At 33.5% G+C, this 23,718-nt stretch overlaps 1 protein-coding gene across 1 annotated transcript in view; it reads right to left on the reverse strand.

Moving 5' to 3' along the window:
* Positions 1–9,478: 9,478 nt before the first annotated feature.
* The window catches only part of LOC150103061 (uncharacterized), a 234,394-nt gene continuing 220,154 nt past the window's right edge, over positions 9,479–23,718 (reverse strand). Inside the window, exons 16-17 of the mRNA XM_090398078.1 lie at positions 19,497–19,541; positions 9,479–15,405 (exon numbers count right to left, since the gene is read on the reverse strand). Of these exons, the coding sequence (XP_090254204.1) occupies positions 15,313–15,405; positions 19,497–19,541 (138 nt within the window). The 3' untranslated portion in view covers positions 9,479–15,312. The remainder of the gene's footprint in view (positions 15,406–19,496; positions 19,542–23,718) is intronic.

A 23,718-nucleotide genomic window follows, 5' to 3' on the forward strand; every position in this document is an offset into this window, starting at 1 on the left:
TGTCATGGAGAAAGAAAGTGAAAACGCAAAATGAGTGTTCGTCGTGTTTTTAAAGCAGTGAAAAATCTGATGTGAAATAATTTTTCACGCACGAGTGTGCTTTAGTGCCCGAGAATTACCCACTGATGTTGTCTTAACGGGAAAATGTTTCGCATTTTCTTTTAAAAGGTTTACTAGTGTGCCAACAAGTGTGAGTGGGGGAGACTTGATTTCCCGTCGCCGCCACGACTTCAAAGCCTAATATAACAGATATTTGAAAAGTTATATTTTATGAACGTAGCTCATGTTAGTGATCTATTCTGGTTTTTTGTGGGGTAGAGCTGTCCCTGTCCAGGATTGCCATGTTTATGGCAGAAAGAAAATAAGGGCAACAGAAAAGGAATTCATTGCGTGTAATCTACTGGATTAACCGAGGCAAACTGCATTGCAACCACTGCCACTGACAAAACTGCACTACCACATCGTAGTTTGATTTTGAACCCTATAGCAGGAGCTATTGTGACTAAGACACAGACTAAGGAAAAGCTTTGTTGACCAAGTCAAAGAAAGCACGGGCTGAGAAATTATAGGAGATTAAGAAGCAAGCCAATGACAGAGCGGAATGGAGGAAATTTCTCACTGAGCTACCAGTCCCAAGACTGGTGATATCTAATAGAGAAGGGAGGCTAACTTAATTCCCGAAAGTCTGAGTGATGAACGATTTATTATTTACTTAATTTATGCAGTTAACTATAATGAAATACAAATAAAATATACTTATTCCATTTTATTTTCATTCTTGTTCCACACCGCATTTTTGGAATATGCATTAAAAGGTTTCGAATTTTGAGATTAAATATCAATTCATCGAGTGGTGCTCGTAGGTTCTTATGGCCCTGTATATGCCAGATCTCGGTTTTTTATATAATCATAATTTAAATATAAGGTGGTCATTTCTAAAGCAGTATTCAATCAAAAGATATCCTTGACTGAATTACACACACACTGACATATAAATGCATAAAAAGACTGGAATTTTGACAAGGAAGTGGGATTTTACAGTCAATCGGGAGAAATTTAAGTACAATCGAGAAAGAAATTATGGTATCCCTGTACAAGACTGGTTCAGACCAGATAATGCAAAACGGCTGCTGTAAGAAACGCCACAAGAAAGCGATATTAAAACAAGAGCAACAGAATCGATATTATTAGGATAGATTCAAGTGCATCTCAAAATCTTGCTGTTTTAGGAAGAGGAGATGATGTAATAAAAAAAATAAACCCTGCAGTTTTCGCCACTGAAGTCAAAATGGAAACATTAACTTTTAAAGTAGGTTTAAAAAAAAAAAAAATCATCTAACGCCATTTTATTCCCGTATACGGGGAGTAGGCGAGGCCATTTAGCCCTAACTTTTGGAGACTGAGTGGGCAGTTCAATCTCCACTGGTACCAATCAGAGATAGATGGCCCAAGGCTATCACTAATTAAGCGGTACACAGTGAAGAGAGACGGCTCAAATGTGCCGCCATCTCGTGGTCGCTAACCCTAACACAATATATTTAATGTCTGAAATAATGTGGGTTCTACGGTCGATTTTCTTGAGTTTACGGGACGAAAAACCCGCTTGCCCGTACCAGAGATCGACTAACTCGGGAACCGGTCAAAAAAAGGCTTAGAAAAATTTCCTCTAGACGCCGACTAGACTCGAAACCAAGTCTTCCGTCGTGCGGCCAAGCGCCGTGGTGTGTAAACGCCACATCCACTGAGCTACACAGCCTCTTTTTTAAGTAGGTACATAAGCATTTTTAAATGATGAATTCTCACAATATTTTGTTCCCATGCATACAACTTCTTGCTATGTTTAGGAAAAGCTGTGCGTTTCCTGTAAAGCGATTTGGTATGTACATTCCATAAAATTCTACACCTCGGGATATGCAGTGTAAACATATGCCCATTTTTTGTACAGTGAACATCTGGATGTGCCATTACATTCAAATATAAAGTACTATACGTATTTTACGAGGCACCATCCAGTTTATTCGCAAGATTAGATTCTAGTAATGACTGGAACAGTGTTCGAAATAGTTTTTATTTTTTTAATAGTTCCACGCTTTTTTTTAAGACAGACATGGTGGGAAGTTATGTAGATTATAACTCTCGTTATATTACCAAATAGTTCCCATAAGGTTTCTTTGAAATCTTTCAATTTATGCTGCTCAGATAATGTGACTTAACTGAATGCATAGGAGTATGTCAAAGCTATTTTTAATCAACATATGTCGGCATTACTGCTTAGTAATGCCGATATCCAGTGGCGCGCCAGTGTGCAAAACTTTAGTTGGCACCCCCTATATCCCTATAAAAACGTATCAGTGAGTAAAAATAAAATACGAAATATATTCTTTGGCGTCTTTATTATCATGGGGCCTGTATGCATTGCACACTAGGTCGGCGCGCCCCTGCAGACAGATCACAAAACAAAATTACAATCTTAAAAGAAGGTTGTAACGATTGGTATTACGAAGTCTTCAAAAGTGAATACTGTACACATCGGCTTTCATTAAAAAAAAAAAAAAAACATTACATTATTAGTTTTAAGCATGAACTTGACTCGAACACAAGAGGACGTGTCTATTAAATAAGTTACAAGTAAACACACACAGAACTTCCTCGTATTTCGCAAGCTTTTGACACATTTCAATACAATTAAATAAAAATAAAAATGGCAATATTATTAAAAGTAGGCAACTGTCATTCAAAAATTAACCGTAGGACTACTCAACACAATGAAGGGACTTAACGAGATAACAGATTTCATTCCTGTTATCACAACAACAATAGTTTTCTCAAAATATGACATGAATCTTTTGTATATCGTAATGACAAAAGACCGATAGTCAAACGAGGTAGTTCTTGGCCGCTCTCTCCTTCAAGATGACCTGATTTTTATGACTGCATTTAACTACCATTCAACAGGCATACACATATCATTCAAAATCACTTCTATATGATCACACATATTATTCTTAAAATACGGACGGAATTATTTCCTATCGCAATACAAAAATATTCGTCGTGACTAATATTTTGATAAATATCAAACCGGTTCGAATGGCTTTTCCTTTTTCGTTTTGTGCCAGCAAAGCTTTATCTTTCGAGAACAAGATAATTTTCTATCTGTACAACAGCAGCCACCACACATATTCCGATTTTCGTTTAAAAAAAAAAAAATAAAAAAATAAAAAAGAAAAAAAGTTCGATATTTCTAAAAATGAAGAGTACAATTTGGTCGATACGGATAAACAGAGACTGCCGAAACAAATTCGTTATCGTTTATAATCAGTTTTTCTAAAAGAAAAAACCTTCTAAGAAATTTGAATTAAAATTTTATTAGGAAGACTGAGGGGGAATTGTTGATTAGTATTGATCCGTTCAGCTACTTTCATATCGATGCAGTAGGGGAGTTTTCCATCTCAGAAACTCGAATTTTTCTTTCCAAGAAACAGGCCAACTAGACAGAACACACAATGACCCTACCCCCTCATAGCTTTAATTACTTCTTTCATAACTGCAACTAACCAGTCTTATCGTCTGAAACAGCAGTTCTTAAACTGTTATTGTGATTTGGTTCCCTATTGCAAATACTGCTAGCAAAAATAAAATAAACAAACGAAATCGTCTGGCACTCTACTCCGCTACAAGCGTCTCTCCAACTACACATAACTACAATCAACACCATCTACCACCGAACGTCAACCCCACACAGTGTGTGTATTGTCTATAAATTGTGTGTTCTGAAGGCCGATTTGCCTGTATAATATATAAAAATAATCAAGTATTCTGTAGTCAAATATTCTAAGTTAAAAACAAGTTTCTTTGACTAGGCAAGCCTAAAACGCGAGCAATCGAGCTGTTTTTGAAGATACCCTTTCGTTGGAAAGACCTGCGTTCGACTCCCGTCTAGGATGCAAAGAACCTTTATCACTGTTTTTCATCTGACGGTGAGTTAGCCCCCCCCCCCTACGAAGGCGAGCGTTTCCCCCCACTGGGAAACTTGGGTTTTTCATCCAGCAAAAGTCCAGAGCGCACGCACTATAGACAGGAGACTGTGAATAAGGATTACCCATCCCAATCGTCTGATTCGGTTTTGAAAGCGTACACGGTAAGCGTAGAACAGAAAAGCCTAGAAGGACAAATAATAGGAGAGGATGGTTTTTGATTTAATGCAGAAGCAACTAGGAGGCAAATGAATTAAATTTGTAAATAACATATGCCACTTTTGTTTTTGGGGGAAACATCCCCCCCCTTCAAGAAAATGACAACCTAAATAAAAGAAGCAGACACTCGGAGATCATCTCATCTATCAGAGTCCAGAAAATCTGAGATGGAAACAACTACAAGTTTCTGTTGTAAGCAACAACAATCGACTTTCAAGGCCAAGTCATCATGAACAGCAACTGGAAGTAATCCTGTAAGGTATGCTATTTAAAATTACAGCCAAAATTTAAAGGCTACGAGACCAATATACTGTATCTGAATATTGCGCGTTTCGCCGAACAAAATGCTCATTTCCAGGAGAGAAAAGCCTGCCACTGCCGTATAATACTAGTTAACTCATTTTCGGATGAAAAAAAAAAAACTTTATAAAGTTAATTTTCTACCATAAGTTAGTTAATTTTTCATTAAGTTTATATCTGCACGTCTCAACTTTTTAGTAGTCTGGCATACTTTAATTTAGTATTAAGAAATACATTTATCATTTTCGTTAATCTGAGTTTTTCTTGTAAGGTTGCTAAATGCTCTAACCTTAAGCAACATTTTTTTCTGTATAATTATTAATCATACTAACAGTAAACTCAACCAGTTATAGCATAGTTTTCCACACTAAGCACAAGCACACACACTCCTGTGTGTTTGTCCTTAGGAAACCTGAGGAGGCTGCGAACGATTTAAAATCATTCTGATACTAAATGATCTGGTTATGGAAAGTGATAGTTTGAAAAATAAAAACTTTTTTGTTGCATAAATGTCTGTCTGTCAACTGTACTAATTTTCAAATCAGTAGCTTTTCGTTTTACATAACCAACTAAAAATCCAAGACAGGAAAGTATTAATTTGGCTTCGCTTAATTATAAAACACTTATTTGATATGTAGTTTGTACTGATATGAGTCAGTTACATTTCACCGAGTTCATTCAGTTTCTGATATAACACTGGTACAGTGACTGGAGCAGGACACGAAGCAAAAGGCCACAGATATAATTGGATACAGAGACTCAATGTTTTCCCAGTGCTGCAGTGATCGGCTCAACTATATTATGCAGCTGTTGGAAGATTTTCCCACTTGTTATACTATAAAATTAAAGATGCCAAGAAATTATATTCTTGGTTTAATCTTTTACCCAAGTATCTTTCAAGGACAGCTACATAACCTGCAAAGGATAATCCCCCAACAAGTCCCTGACTCCTTAGAGGGGGTCCTCTATAATACTACTAAAAATAAACTATATATCTGACTCTTAACAATTCTAAAATATAGTAGCTGTAATGAAATGATTAAAAATTGACAAATTAAGCATTTGTATCTATAGAACCAAGACAAAAGCACTGGAGAATGTTAAATAAAACTGGTTTGCCTTTTAAAATTGCTTCTGCATGGCATGACACAGAAGACATTTGTAAGGCTACCAAATCAGATCCTATATGTTTCCTTTTCTTTGATAGTCCCAGTCTACCTGACCTTGAATGAGTAACCCAAGGCATGCTGGATCCAAATTAAGTCATTTCAATAATACTCTTCTGATTAAGCAGATCATACAATCTTCTGTTATTTATCACTAGTGCACGCTGTTATCTGAGAGTTTTCAGAGAGAGAGAGCTGTGAATATTGGCTTTGCAGTTTTTGCTCTTAACGGACACCTTGGAACTTCTGCTGAAATCTTCAGTGATAATCTCTGCCGCAGTGCATCCTGCATAATGCTGCCTATATGGCATTATGCATAAAGATGCCAATGGTCATTGTCATTCATCCCCCCCCCTTCAGCCAGAATTATTTTTTGCTGTTGCGATATCTTTAGAGATATTTAAAATTCATTAAGCTAATTATTTTTCTTTAATTTTTTATAAATAGGTTTAGTTATAAACCACTTTCAGAGTGCTGTAAATTATAACTTGCATGACCATGAAAACATATACTAAGAAATGGCTTTTAATATACCCCCTCCCTCCCTAAGGTGTCATTTATTATTTTTTATATTTTAATGGAAAAAAATCACACATCGGTGAGGGTTCACAAATTTTGTTTCCTGCGTATTTCGGTGCTTAATGAATATTAGTAAATATATGCTTATTCATATAAGTTTCATTTCAAAGCAGAAATCTAAGAAATGCAGTTTCAAATATTTCATCTGATATTGGTGTAGCAGTATTGAAACACATCCATCACATTAAATTGTTATTAAACTTCCTTTATGTTTTTAATTCTTTCTTTATTACTAATTGTTTTACGTTTCATGTGCTTGTACTGCAAATGTACAATAACAATATATCTATCTACATAAAAATATGAGATAATATACCATGTCAAATGTGTATGTAAGATGCTAAAAATGTAATATTTGCAATTGATTTTTGCAATATTCGCTGTGTATGTTTTGTATTGAATATAAATACAATAAATATTATAATAATATATATCTATATTACAATTTTTTTTGAGGGGGCCGTGAAATACTTAAATTTTTCCAAAGGGGGGTCCTGACATCCAGAAGTTTGGGAAGCACTGATTTAAAGGACCAAACCACTTGACTCAAATGTGGGGATTAATTTTACTGAATAACTGTCAGCCTGGCTGACAAAATGGACAGCATATCACACCTGCTCTCCAATTAATAGGCATTGTATGTTCATATCTTGCCACAGGTATTGCTGTTTGCAAATAGCACTGGAGAAAAATTTTATTATGTAATGCAAGACCACTGTCCCATTTATTGGAATCCTGAAGTAGCTTGAAAGAGTTCCATGTTTCATTTCTAGGGCAGTATTTCTGGATTATGTAAAAAATAAAAATAAAATAAACCTGAAGCCCACCTATGATACTAATGTACTACAAGTTCACAACTTTTTGTGGCTGAGAGTCATTAAAAAAAATTTAAAAGTCCAATGTCCACAGATGGGGACAACCAGAAGCAGATGTAAACAGTTGTGAATGTTATGCCAACATGGACTGTACAAATTAAGAGTATTCCCCCTCCCCCCACTCCAATGAGGTCATTCTCATTCTGAAGAAAAGTTGCATAATGTAAATCAAATGTTCCCAAATAACCACAATGTTTACCAAGGCTTCATATCACCAATAAAGGAAAAGATAACTTGGTTTATTTTTTTCAAACAGATACTTTTAAGAGATATCACTTTTTTTTTTTTTTAGATATCTCCCACATTTTTCATTTTGTGTTGAAATTTTCAAGGAATGTTATGCAATCTGAGAAACATATGTTCCAAATGAAAATATCAAAGTGTCTGTGGGAGGGAAGAGGTGATGATGATGAGATTATCAACAATTTTCCTTTTAGTCTTATTTGTCAAGACTCCAGATCCTATATTTCAGTCTTCTAACTGCATCAATCCACCCAAATCTTGATCTTTCTTTCAGGCTTTTTTTCCTACTATCCTGGCATCAAAACACTTTGCTAACCTTTCCTCTCCCATTCTGTTTATGTAGCCAAACCATCCAAGATTAGCCTGAAGGCTAACAATGCCAAGTTCCTAATATCTTCATATTTATTATGATTCTGCCATTGATCCACCATAATTTTCAGTGGTCTCCAGTCCTTTGACAACAGGTTTATTTCTAACTCAGTTCAGATCCAGAAATTAAAATCATTTTGAACTCATGTACCCAACTACTTCAGTGTTTTGACTAATTTCTCTCCTGATACAAAATTTCTTCAGTTGATTTCCCCCCACTCATATCAGTTTTGCTTACTGTGTTGTCTATTTCCATATTTAATTTGCCATCTTCACTAAAAATTGTGCCTAAACAGCACAAATGTTTTACTTGTTCTATAGCATGCAGCTGATGTCTTCAATGTTCTGCCTCAGTCTTTGTCTTTTTGTTGCTATCTTTATACCAAATTTGTTACACCAGTTATTCAATTTATTTATAATTCTCTAGACTTACACTGGATTTATTTAGAAGTATATCTATCATCTTCATAAAAGCAAAGAGCTGAGATTAAACATATCAATGTCAATATGGATGAAATTTAGCACTCCTTATGCACTTTGTATCCATGATATTTCAATGTAATATTAATGATATGAGAATTTTAATATGCACTTTACATGCATGCAACTTTGACACACACACACCAAGGTTGGGTGGTTAACATCTCTAATTTTAATGCCGCTTTCTTTCACAACCTGATTTATACAGATGATTAATAAAAGTAGAGATATTATGCATCCTTGTCTCACACTGATTTTACAAACCATCTTCATTATACTTCCTTCTATTCTAGGTGCTGACTTATAACTGAAATATTGACTATATAATGCTTGACATAATGTCCTGATTACACATTCCTCAATTATAAAGCATTTTTAAATAGCCTCCAAGGTGGTAAAATCTTCTATAATCTTACCAATGTCATCCTATAGCTTTTGTATAGTGCTGTTTTTATACACTACAGAAAAAAAAAAAAAAAAGAAAGAAAAAGAAACATTCTTTCAGAGTAGATGTCAATTTACTTGTCTGGAACTTTCCAAGCACTTTCTTCTTTTCTATAACATCCTTTTTAACTTCCTGAGTTCATTATGGAGATCTGATTTTTCTACCTTGCAAATGACTTCACTTTTCTGGCTGAATTAATGTTTTCTTCAGGGCCTGCCACTGAATATCCAATGTTTGGCTCTTGTTTTGAAACCCTTTCATTTTTATTCAACAATATTTGCATTTGAATGAACAGTTAACTACTGAAAGCTGTTTGGACTTTGATTCTTTTTAATTGTACATATTTTTTCTCTTCATTATCAAGTCATTTTACTTGATAATCTACTTAAAACTAAACATCGATAATTTCCTATTTCATATCCCCTATATAATCTTGTGTACTGAACCAGTGTGAAGATATTGCTATCGACAATAATATAAGTAATCAGCTTAGGATTGCAAAGGTGTCATTGTTGATGTTGAGAGGAAAAAGGACCCTCCCTCCAATTTTCAAAGTGTTTTACATTTTTGTTTGTTCTATCAATTATCTGGAATGGTTGTCCAGCTGAATGAAGTGGCATTTCAGCGACATTGTATACTCTTCCACACAATTTTTAGGATTTTTTTTCATTAAAAAATAAATATTCTCATCAGGTGTGAAGAGCAGTCTTGAAAAGTTAATTAGTTAAAAATTAAGTAATTTTCTGTTTCAAAAATTTTATATAAAATTAAAAATAATGAAATAAAATGTATTTTTTTAACCAGTTTCTTCATGTTTCATTTATATATAAACACACTTTTTTTTCCTCTTAAAACATTTCATTACATACCATTCAAGTGGATATACTAACATACAAGACAATGATTACAAAATGATTACTGGCCATTCCATGGAAATGTAGACCAGCCATCCACAACCAATTTTCATCCCTTAAGTTACAGTACCAATTACATCACTTACAGTATATAATAGATAACAGCTGAGAGACATTACTAAATTGTGCAACTGATGACAACACCACACACACACATCTCATATTTACAAAATGTATTATACAATGGACTGACATCTCATACCTTTAACACCTGGGCTGGGGAGAAGAGGACTGCCTCCCTGCTAAACTTACTATGATCAGTGGTTGCAACATCTACTCTATTTCAGAGTGTATGAATGCCTATTTAGGAGGCACTGTTTGAATTCCAACAAACCTAGAATTTGTTCTTTATGCTATTTAGAATTGAAATATATTTAAGTTAAATATTTAACCAGAAAAAACATTTAAATAATCTTACCATTAATTTAGAACCTCCCCTCATTGCTATTATTGTCTAAAAGTTGAAATTTAGTTAGTGTCAGCATGGAGGTACATTTCAAATACATGTACACTATATCAAAAAGCAGACTGCATGTTACTGACATGTATATATTGACTATTAACTAGCAAGAAAATAAAATTACCTAATTTTGGTTTGACTAACTAGCCATAAAAAAAAAGTTTTGGTGTTGCATTTTTATAACAAATTTTTCGTAACAGTTAGCTAATGAAAATTTGGAAATTTTTATGTCCAAATATGAATTTTTGGTACCTGACTAATTAGAGATTTAATGTGCTTTGCAGCAGTATAGAGAGAATATAATGTTTGCAACAGATGTTATTCTTTATTAATGTACTAAACTAAGAACTGCAATAGAGACCGTTTTCATCAATAAAAATTTCACGCATCTAAATATGTATCATACTTTCAAACAGCGCCTTTGAAATACATTGTGTACAAGGATGAGAGAACAAGAAATATTACAGCAATTCTTCTATATCTATAGTAAAAAACTCGTAGATATCAAAAAGATACAGTGAAACCTCATTAACGCAACACACACACACAAAAGAAGCTGCCTAGTATTAGCACACATAATGTACCTTAGTATCATATTACAAAACAAGCATATCAGATTGTAAATTTATCATACAAAAGAAAAATAATCAATTTAGCATATGATTAAAATTTACATGCATTTTCAAATATTAGAACCTATTAAAAGTATTGTTCAACATTATTGCAAAAAATGGTTTATAGATGTTATTTATTCCTTTTATACAAAAATTTCCTAACTATGATGGATTGTCAAGCATTTTAAGTACTTTGCACCTTTCTTTCATATAATTGTGAACATCTTTCATTTATTCATATTATATATATATATAGAACAAATGCCTATAATATGAGAAAGTGATGATGATTCGCAGTATTTTTTTCTGTATTTATTGCAGAGATGCAACTTCTGACATTGACATAACAATATTACATATCACTTACTCAAGCATCTTTATTCTCATTTTCAAATAACCAGTTTCAAATACATTTCAGAGTATAACTGATTTAAAAGTAATAGCAAATGCTAAGCAACTAGAAAGAGAAGGAGAAAATGTGCAATATTAACAGCATCTTGAAATTTGGAACTTATCTTAGCAGAATATTTATATATTTCAAGAATTATCACACTTCAAAATGATGATGACACTATGACAGCGAAGTTTTACTTTAATGAAACCAAAATTTCATATGGTAATGCATTGGTTACTAGTAAAATGAAGTCTAAATACAAACTTAAGGACTAGAATGTGACAACTTCACATTTTCAAATATCTGTCTAAATATTAGACAACAAAATTCAAATAATGAATCAAATCACATCCTCCAATGGAAGACAAAATTTTAAATGTAAGAAGGGAAAAGATGAAAAAATATTTCATGCACCTGAAAAGTGGCACAGCCACAGATTAATCCTTGAAAAAAGTAGTAATTTTTTTCTCTTAAATTATAAAGTGGAATGTCAAAATAAACGAAGAGCTTAGCATTCCCAAATGGAATATATAACAGAAAAAATTAAGTAAATTTAGTTGAATATTAACTTGGATGGGTTTGAATTCAAGTTGTATACAACGAACACACACACCTTTATGAATAAATGAGTGCAACATATAAGGATGAAAATGTATGAGACCTGTGCGTATGTACATGAATTAAATATGAGAAAAAAAAATTCATGTTTCAAAATTATCCAAACATCATGGAAGAAGACAGCAGGTAGAATACTAAAATAACATTAAATGCACTGAGGTAGTACTGATGGATTTGTCATTGCTGACTTATCAAAAACTGTTTTTAAAATTATACAACACAGGGCTACTGAGCCAAAATATTTATATTCTCTGTGATGGTTTTATAATGAAAAAGGACTAGACTGGCTGAAAACTTCAATTAGTGAAATGCAACACCATAATTAACAGAGTAATATATTCTGGATAAGAGTGTGAGAAAATATAAACTGCTTGCTATAATGGTAGAAAAAAAAAAGTATTCAACTATTTACAGCTTCAGTGGCGCAAGTGATGGAGTGCTGAAAAAATTAAAAACAAACAAGGGTGCATATATTGGAATAAGTGTTAATAATCTGTATTATGAATGCATCTTTAAACCTTTGGTAAATAAAGGGTCAACACAACAAAATATGCACTAACAAAAAAAAAAGACAAATGCAAGACTAATTTCTAGGTTAAAAATTTATCAGGAATATAACATTATGGTGATGAAGCAACCAAACAAATATTTATCACAATAACAGGTTTGCTTTAAACTACCTAATTAAAAAATTATTATGCAACTATTTGTTTAAGGAGTCAATGTAACTGAATTGACTCTTTAATAATGATACTTCAACTTTCAAAAGAAATCGCATATAAGTTCTTAGAGGAATGATACTATACAACACACAAACAAAACAAAACTTGCATTCAATGTAAGTTCTGTAAGAGTACATTACATCTTATAATTATCGAGCCAGCTTAAAAATGAGTGGCATAAATCTTTGGTATCAATTCAATTAAAACAATTTAATATGTAGAAAATAAATTATGTATTTTTACTGTTAAATAAACCACAATCCAGAGAAGACAGTTACACCAAAAAATTGGAAGCATGGAATAAGAGAAAACATTATCAGATACCAATACAATACAATTAGTAGTGCCAGTGAAATTTCCATTCTTGCCTTATACAAAGAATAATTTCTGAAAGATTTTTTTTTTTTTTTTGCCATAAGAAGTTTTATTAAATTATGTAAATTTTTAGATTATTAAAATGTAACTGAGTAACTCTGAAATATTATCCATGAAGTCTACAACAAAATTCACACAACACTTAATAAAATAAGATAAGCTAATTTTCAAGTTCAATGAATTTGAAATTTGCATATCTTCTATTTAAAACCATATATTCCTTGAATTGTCCAAATAAAAATATGGAAACAACAAACATGATTTACAAAAGTGAAAAATTAAGTATCCAGGGAAATTAAAATGTTGGCACAGAAATAATTTTATTTGTTTAGTTAATAGTACAGGTAACCCTCGTATAATGCGGTACTTATACAATGTGGTTTCGACATAACGTGGTCTACAAATTGGAGTAACCCTTTATCTTTTCATATATTTTTCTCAATGCGACTTAAAAATCAAATTTTATCTTTGTTAAATTTGTGTCTGCCTGTATTGCACATGTAGTTATAAGTAGTGAATTTATATTAGGGGAAATACTCTTTAGCACCCATGTATGTCAATTGTTTACTGTATTATTGTTGAAAATATCCTTCGTTTTCTGCCAGGAAAGCGTATTAAAAATCATAAGTGTGTTAATCTCATGCTGAGCACTTTATTTTTCTGGTGAGTTACATACATAATTAATAGGTAATGCTCTTTTTAATGTAAAAAAATTATTTTTATAGTAATGGCCACAAACTGCAATGAAAGGGAAAAACCAATACTAAAAATAAAATTCATTTCTCTTGAAGGAAAAAAAAATTAAAATCATGGATTGGTCAAAAAATGGAGAGAAACCAGGAGCTGTTGCAAGGACTTTGAATTTAAATGAATCAACAATTCGAACCATCAAACAAAATGAACATAAAATCCGAGAAAGTGTTTATTGCTTGGTCAACGGTAAATGCAAAGCCATTTCTCGATATTCTAATGGAAAAATCTCTAATGATCTGGGCAGAACATTGCATTCAAAAGAAAATTCCTTTGGATGAAAATCTTATTAAACAAAAAACTCTCAAAGTTTATAAACATTCATAATGCAGACCAGGTGTTCGATGCAGATGAATCCGGGTTATATTGGGGAAAAAAAAGCCAAAAAGCCAATATTTCAAAAAATGAAAGATTCAAAGTTTCCAGAGGCAGGATTACTCTACTGTTTTGTAGTAATACATCAGGTATTACATAAACAAAACCAATGTTTATTAACTGATCCTCAAATCCTCGTGCTATGAAAGATTAAAATATGCACTTTATTTTATTTTGCCTAATTCAGCAATATGGGCAGATGGAATGTTCAGCTAAACTGGTTAGGCCACTGTCCTGATTGTTCATTTATGCATTATGTTTCAATGAAGTTTATGTACAATTTGTAATTTTTATAATATGTATTTGTTTCATAGTTTATGTTTTCTTAACTTACATGAATTACTTGAATTAAATAAAAATATTTTTTTGTTGGGTATGTCATAGTTGTTTATATAATTAAAAAAAAAAAAAAAAAAAAAAAAAAACAATTTCGGAACATAACCCTACTTTTTCTATGTGATTTGAGTCTTGCATAACACAATTTATATAACATGGCATTTCTATGGAACCTAACATCTGCGTTATATGAGGGTTACCTGTAGTAAGAAATGAGTTGTAAAGAAAATGTAATGTTTAGTGCATTTCAACATGAATAAGAAAAACCAGTATTGCCACATTTATCATAAATTCTACATGTTGCTGGCTTAAATGACTTAACTATTGATCACAAAAGTAAAGTAACATTCAATAAGATTTAAATATTTCTCTTTTAGATATCTATTTGTAACATTAAATTACTACAGAGGGTATACTTCAGTCTCTTTCCTACATAATCTGTAAAGGAACAATATGCAAATAAAAGGATACCCAGGTTTCAAAATTATTCATGTGAAAAACCAAGGACAGGAATGAAGTACTTAATATATTGCTAAGTTGTTTTTCAAGAATAAGATGAACATTAAGTGATTATACAAAGAAATCATCTGCTGTTTTTGTTAAATGCATTAACTTAAACTCGCAAATGTTAATGAGGTTGCACTGTAACAGATTTTGTACATAATACCTGAATGGACAATAGGTATTCATGAATGATAAGAAAAAAATAATTCTTCCATATTAAAAAATAATAAAATAGTGCAACTTCTTTCGTGTTAATGTTTTAAAAAAATTCTGGTCCTGTACAAGATGAGAAGTCATTTCCTGCATTGAGCTTGCAACTATTCTACTTACTCTTTCAAATAATTTTTTTCTCGACTTTGAATGGCTTCCCCAGGGGATGAATTCAAATAAAAAAGGGAAAAAAAAACCCCTAAACTTTGGATGGTATGCTGACATGTAGAAAATCCTGCTTGATGAATAAAATAGTATACCAAATTAGAGACTTCAGATGTTAACAGTCCAGAAAACAACCGGTATGTAAGCCAGTGAAAACAACAAAAAGATGTCGACTGTCTACAAAACTGCAACAGACTGTAAAGTGTAAACACATCGCATTAGCTAAAATGATCGGTTATGATAAGAATGCCACATGTGATGTGTACTGTGATGTGCTCTACTGTGCCTTGAAAAACTAGACACCAAGTTCTGGTTCTGAAAGAAAAAAACAAACAAACAATAAGCTAGATAACAGTCACACATAAGAATAAAGTTAATTCATTTATGTAAAGTCACAAAATGCTCTCACTCTGTCATGTGAATCCCCCCCCCCCAAAAAAAAAAAACTTAAACCTACAGTGCATTAGTACTATAGTATAGGTATGGTAAAGATTACCCACACTACTAATTAATTTTTTTATCACATTTATATTTAAAAAAAAATAAGAGTAGGGCTTGCCATTTGCTTAACTGCAAGACAGTTAACATTAAAAAACTTGTATGCAAGTTGAGTAGCAGTTAGGAATAAAACTACCTTCTATCTCTCTTTTGCACATATCTGTACTTCAGCATCTCAACCCAAAATTTAAAATGTTCAGTTTTAAATTTTGATTGAGATGGTAGGTTGAGACAACCAAAATTTATTTATTGTGACAAGAAAATACATTAATTTTAGGCATTTCATTGCATGAATAAGTTTTATAGTGGAGAATATACTTGGAGAACATTTATATTTTATTTATTTCAAGGGATGGTAGAGAGGAACTATGAAAAATAATTTGGCAAGAACATCCAAAAAAAAAAAATAAAAATCAGCCAACGCCTTTTTATTCCCATATACATAGGCAGTAGGCGAGGCCGTTTTTAGCCCTATCTAACTTTTGGAGACTGAGCGGGCAGTTCAATCTCCACTGGTACCCAATCAGAAATAGCTGTCCCAAGGCTATCACTAATTAAGCGTCACGCAGCGAAGAGTGACGGCTCAACAAGTACCGCCATCTCATGGTCCATAACTCTAGCACTTGTATTTAATGTCTGAAATAATGTGGGTTCTATGGTCGATTTTTTTGAGTTCACATGACAAAAAACCCAAGTTTCCAGGAGAAAAAACCCGCTTGCCTGTGCCAGAGATCAACTAACTCGGGAACCGGTCGAAAAAAGGCTTAGAAAAATTTCCTCTAGTCGCCAACTAAACTCGAAATCAAGTCTTCCTTCGTGCGGCCAAGCACCATGGTGTGCAAACACCGCATCCACTGAGCTACAAAACAAATATCAAGAAGGTGGCAAAATATTTTGGAGGTTGGTGAAGAAGCTTAGAAATGGAGGAAAGAGTGCTGTAAAAGGAGTTAGATATGATAAAGGCGACATGAAAATGGGTGAAAAAGATATCCTTGAAGTATGGAGTAATTACTTCGATAAATTGCTAGATGAAACAAGCAGTGATAGCACAGTGGTAAAAATACACTCAACAGGCATACAGTCAGGAATACATATCCATACTTCATCATCATCATCATCATCATACATATCAAGGATTTAGGCCAAGTATGGCCTGTACCGGCCTTAGAAGTCATCGTTGAATCTTTTAAGAGGACGTCCTGGATTTCTTTTTCCTAATGGCCTAACATATCCATACTTGAAGTAGAAAAAGCCATCAAAGGCTTGAAATGTTGACAGGCAGCAGGAGTACATGATATTCAAACAGAAATGCTGAAGTATGGTGGTATGGGGCACTGCATAGTTCAGAAAGCCTGAACAGAAGGATGAATTCCCAATGACTGGAGTAGAGCTCTCATAGTATCCATATATAAAAAGGGAAATAAAACTGAATGTGAGAATTACAGAGATATTTTCCTACTGAGTGTTCCTGGTAAGATTTATGAGTATACTTGAGAAATGGTTGAGAAGAATTGTGGAAGAAAAGCTTGGTGAAGAACAATCTAGATTCAGGCCAAATAGAGGCTGCCAGGATCAGATCTTCACTTTATGACAAATAGTTGAGAAAGCATGGGAATATAACAAATATCTGTTAAGTTTTGTCGATCTGGAAAAGGAAAAAAATGACAAAGTGCCAAGAGAAAAGCTATTCAATAAAGCTAGTTTTATGATGTCAATGGGGCATTATATCAAGCAATACTTGGTCTTTATTTAAGTTGTAAGTCCGCAGTTAGAAATGAATGAAATACAGGAAGATGGTTTAATGTTAAATCTGGTATCAGACAAGGACGTACATCATCTCCTCTCTTATTCATTATCTATATGGATCACATTATGAAGTGGTATTAAACCTGATATCAAAATTGGAGGTGTTAATCTCAGCTCTTTGCTTTATGCAGATGATGTTATACTTATAAATAAATCTGCTACAAGTCTGCAAGATTCCATAACTAAATTGAATAGCTGTTGTAATAGATATGGTATGAAGATCAGATAAAAAGACAAAGACAATGAAAATAGGCAGAATCGTTGAAAATATCAACTGTGTTGTGGACAGAGAACCTGTGGAACAAGTAAAACATTTCAGATACTTAGGCACAATTTTTAGTGAAGATAGTAAATTAAATATGGAAATAGACAACAGAATCAACAAAGCTGGTAAGGTAGGAAGTCAATTAAATAAATTCATATGGAATAAGAGAGAAATTAGTCGGAACACTTGTTCAAACCAATTTTAATTTATGGGTCTGAGAGCTGGGTCAGAAGTAAATCACTTGACCAAAGACTAGAGGCCGCAGATATGAGAGTACTGAGAAAGATTAGAGGTGTGAACAGATGGCATCAATGGCAATATCATATTAAAAACGAGGATATTAGGAAACAACTTGACATTGTCAGCATCCAGGAATGTGTTAGCAGAGCTAATCTCAGGTGGTATGGTCACTTAAACAGAATGGGCGAGGAAAGATTAACAAAACAAGTGTTCTCTGTCAGGTTGGCAGGAAAACGATCTCAAAGGAAGATCAAGATATAGGTGGATTGATATGGTACAAAGTGCCTTAGACAATAGAAATATAAGATCTGATAATGTTGGAGTCTTGACAAGTAACAGACTGATTTGGAGGAAAATTGTAGATAGGAAGTTAGTAATGATGTAAATTTTTCATGTGGTACTATCATATCCTGTACACTCCTTGAGGGTGCATGGTAGGAATTTGAAGATGATGATGAAATACTTTTTACTATAGTTAGCTACTATTTTTTTGGAATATTAATAATTGAGTATCAAGCTTAAATTATTAGAAGAAAGTATCAAGAAATCAAACCTTTATTGTAATTCTACTCTATTATATTTTGATTGTTGACTGAATTTTAAACATTTTCTGATTCTTTATATAGTTTTAAAATGAATAAATACAACTGGAATTTCATTACAGTACATAGACCACTTCATGAGGAATTGTTGTATTTATTACCTATTATACCAGATTTCAAAATATTTTTTGGAAAAAAAAAAAAAAAAAAAAAAAAAAAAAAATATATATATATATATATATATATATATATCAGAACATTTAATGCTGTAAGTTGAACTGATAAACCAGTTCTAGGTTCAAGATTTACTGAACTAGGCAATGGAAATTATTATTTTTTGTTTTACTTTTTACTGGGCAAACAATTTTAAATAATAATGATTCCTCTTTGGTTTGATAAAATTTCATTAAATTTGGTATGAATGGAACATTCCTAAATTTAGTCACTCCCCAAGTGACTACCACATGATCACTGTCACCAGCCACAGGAGGAGGGGGGGGGGGGGAGGGGGGCTTTCAAGTTTTCGAAATTAGACTCATCAGAATTCAAGGAGAACCGGCTTACCAGTCCGGAACTCAGGAGGGAGGGGGACGCTGTAGGTGTTGGGGGGGGGTTTACAGTTTCTGTCCCCCCCATTGTGTGTGTGTGTGTACACACACGAATTTGGAAATTATGTACATTACAAAGAATTGCAGAGATTTGAGATTTCAGAATTTTATGCACTTCGTTATGCTTCATTAACATGGTCAAGTGTATAGAATTTTCAAAGAGTTATATATAATTTCATAAAAGTATCTTTTCACTTACTGTTTCACACATGTAACTTAAGGAGAAATGCCAATAAAACAATTAATCGACTCATAATACTGTGAATTCTGGCCAAAGGAATAGTTTGTTATAGGAAGAGTTAGTGGCAGTAAATTTCCATTAACACAACATCACAGCTGCTTAGCAATGGGCCTGGGGCTTATCAGTAAGTGCTATAATAAGAGTCAATTAAATTTCTGTTGAATATATGCCACATATAACTTACAATGAACATTTATTTTACTCACCTTACGATGAAAGTCATGGGAATACATCCACTTCATTTTCTTTGGCTGAAAAGAATGTTTTTAAAACAGACATTAATGCACATAATAAATGAAATTTAAAAAATAATCCATTAAATTAAAAATGCCTTAAAGAAGATTTCTGTATCAATTCAGATGTTTAATAGAACTCTCTAGCTGTGTGAGAATACATGTAGAATGAATAATGTCTGATATATCACAAACATTGCAAGAGTAATGAACAAAAATACTACGCTTAATTGTTGCACCTTGCATAAGATCATAATCAAATTCCTCGGTTGGCACCGACCGAGAGTTTGCTTATGAAAAATACATTTCTCTGACATTTCAAGTTCCTTAGTACTGAATGAGAGTTTTTGCTCTCTTAAGGTTTCTGCCTGGTCTCTGAGGAGAACCAACCAGTTCAAAACAACTATCAGGTCAGTGAAACCTTATCAAAATAGACTAAGAGAAGGCAAATATATAAATGCTTGGGCAGCGCCTAGGTCTTCTAAGTAGTCTGCACTAAGACAAGTTGTCTTAGAGCATACTAAAAGGATCCTAAAAAGGAAATCTTAGCAAGGTGAAGAATATTTATTTTATTTCATATGATGATACAATGGTTATGAGCCACTTTCACAGGGAGTGTATTCCCGTAAGCTCTCCTGTCAACTTACTTTACGAAACTTTTATAATTTCTACATTTGGCTTTGAAATAATGATGGATCTAATATCCGCTTTACTTATTTAATTCAGAATGTTTAATATTTAATTTGGCACACTTTGGTCAAACTGAAGAAAGAAAGAAAGATTGAAAAATAAGTGCAATAATACTTCACCTAATCATGTAAACATATGAAAATGTGAAAATAAAAAGAACCATCCTTATTTCATAACCAAATATAATATATATATACATATTCTCCTTTTACTAATGATGACAACATGTCAGTTATCACTAACTTCTCACTTGCTGCTTAGTTGAAGTGCATATGCTCGCCCAAGAGGCTAATAGGTGATTGACAGAGAGACAGGGTTCAGCATTGCGGTTAACAAAAAGGAACAAGAAGAGAGAAAAAATTGAAGTTTGAGAAGGCAGACCAGAGAATTTTGTTTAGGAAGTTCAAATAACTTGACAGTCGAGTTGTATTAACAGAGGATCCTGAAAATGGAATCTTAAGCAAGGTGAATAATATTTATTTTATTTCATATGATGATACAATGGTCATGAGCCCCTTTTACAGGGAGGTATAGCACCATCTCAACCCCCCCCCCCCCCCCACCAAGTTCTATCTGGGCTCGGGACTGGCATATGGCTGACAAATCAGGCTAATGGCTGGGTCTTAAGTATTCCTGACTGTAATTTGTGTATGTGCATGGGACCGGTTTGTCTGTTCTGGGGGATGAAAAACCCCTCTCCTACCTGCATACAAGACTAGCTAACTCACCTTTTGTCAAAAGAGATCAGATAAAGGTTCCTCACATCACAGACAGGAATCAAACCCAGGTCTTTCCGACCAAAGGGCTTCATCTATACTGACTGAGCTATGGAGGCTTGGTGAATAGTAATAAAAAGAGGTATTAAGTAGACATTCTATTTCAAAGTTTGAAGAAGTGCAAAATGGAAAATTTCATCTTCTGTTTCAAGGACACCAATGATTATTATTATTATTGTTCCGGGAAACTCCAAGGAGTCGACAGACTCATCGAGGGAGACCCTAACATCATGTCAAGAACAACTATTCAACATTCACACAGTATCTATCATACCTTGCCTTGAACTCATTCACGGTCGTAGCACCCACAACAGACTCTGGAAGCTTATTCCACTCATTTACCACTCTCCAAGTAAAGAACCTAGCTCTAACACCCTTGTCAACCACGCTCTTGCCCAGCTTCCATGCATGGCCCCTAGTCCTCCCACCACCAGTCATATTTTCAAAAATATCTTCTGGATCAATGTTATAAAAACCCTTAATAACCGCATAAAATCCAGTTCCTTCCTCCCGTGTGTCCTCTCCTCACTCCAATCAATGCGACCATAGTTGAAATCTCCCATAATAATCACCCTCCTTCCACCCATTTCTTCTATTTGCTTGTGCATACTGTCACCACCATCTTTTCCATCACCTGGTCTATAGCAGCACCCAATTGTATATTTAGTTCTGCTAGCCACAATCTCACACCAAATGGCCTCAAATGTGCTCTTTTCTCTATCCTGCAATTCAACTTCTATTCTCCTTGGCTGGAGCTCATCAGCTATCATCAACAATACTCCTCCCCCCATTTTATTCTCTCTGTCATTCCTGAACACACTATACCCATCACATTCAATCCCACTAGTTATATCATCTACAGTCAGCCATGTTTCACTAATACCTATAACCTGTGGTCTGGAAGTGCCAACCATGGCCAAAAACTCTTCCTTCTTGTTCCTAATACTCCTAGTATTAGTGTACATGAATTTAAGACCTCCATTAGCCCCAACCCTACCTTGATGCCTTATATTAACTATCCCACTCAGATTTGTTGTCCTTATTTGCTCTGGCATATTATATTCATTCTTACATTCAACTGCCTCCATAAGGACTGTATCTCTACTCCCCCCACTTAACAAATCTAGTTTCCCTGAATTTGCACATCCACTACATTCAGCAACACTTTCTCAAGTCTTCTTACACCGTAACCATTCAAATGCAAGCCATCCACCTTATATAGATCCTTTCGCCCATCAAACTCGCTCCACACATCCACAAATTCCACACCACGCATCATACATAACCCACGCATAAAGTCATTCGCAATTATAGCCCTCCTTTTAAACATTTCACTGTCATACCGTGGCAAAAGACTAATCATTCTAACTCTCTCACTCTTTTCTTTTGCTACCTCAAACAATTCATTCAGGTCTTCTATCATTTCCATTTTATCTCCTTTCAAATCATTCGTACCTGCCACAACAATCATTTCTTTCACCTTTTCCTTTTGCTCTCTAATAGACTCAGTTACGTCCTTTATGGTCGCACCAGGTTGGTACGATTTTGTCAAATCCTCTACTAACACACCCCGTACTAACGAGTCTCCATACAGCACTCTATCCTTCATTTTGTTCATGTTCACATTCATACGTCTATTTATATCAATCATAGTACAAAGTACTATGATATCAATTATTTTCTCAGAACAGATGATGGAATTAGACAAATCTGAAACTGTAAAGCAGCTTTGATTAAAAACATAAAATAGTAAAAGAGACTGATTTTTCTTTGGAAGAATTTGTGCTTCTTGTAATTAAATTGCCTGAGGTAAGAATATCACACTCAGTGAAAGAGTGAGGATAAATGGAAAAATTATGCTAAATAAGGAAAAACTGCATAGTCTCGTGGAAGTTAAGGAGAAGGTTTATATTTTGAGAAAAGGTCTGATAAAGAACCGACTCCAATGAACATTTATTGTTATTTTAGAAATTTCTTGTGTAAAACAAACTATTAATAAAATGAGTCAGTGAGAGAATGAATTTATCCTCTAAAGAGAAAGGAGATCTCAAAGTATAGTTTTTATTTAGAAGGCCTTGGATCCAATTAGTTTGATAATTATTAATTTTATTTTATTTACCACACACATATATATATATATATATATACACACACAAACACACACACACATAGTTTTATTTAGTTTCATTAAACATATTTTTTTATTTGGTCTCGAGTCAATCATTTCCTGGATTCTAAAAGGTATGAAGTTAAAAGTCACTGCACCAATTGGATCAAACTACTGTAATTTAACTTAACACTCTGCGTGTAAACAATGAAGTGCACCTGTAAGGATACACAAAGTGTACACATCAACACACATAAAACAAACACAAGTAATTTAAACAAATTGGCACAGTCTCTTTACAGATATAATATGATCACTCCCAATTTCAAATCCCTTGTATACTCTTTTATCTCAAATTCCCTGTATGCTCTTTTATCCTGAACTAGTGTGCAGATATCAATAATAACATTATTAAGTCTTTTTTGTTCAATATTTCTTGTGTGTTCTTTACATGTAAAGAAATGCGAACACTATAACAAAATGATGTGCTACAATTACTACAGAAAAGTCTTGGCCCAAGTCCCATAGATACAATGCTATTTTAAAATAACTATTACAAACAGTATGGTGAGAAATCATACAATGATGATAGAATGTTTATATATGGCAAGAACCATGCAAA

This window comes from Typopeltis vanoorti, chromosome 9 (assembly GCF_054136105.1).
Source record: "Typopeltis vanoorti isolate ZY-2024b chromosome 9, IOZ_Tvanoo_1.0, whole genome shotgun sequence".
In the NCBI taxonomy this organism is placed as follows: domain Eukaryota; kingdom Metazoa; phylum Arthropoda; class Arachnida; order Uropygi; family Thelyphonidae; genus Typopeltis; species Typopeltis vanoorti.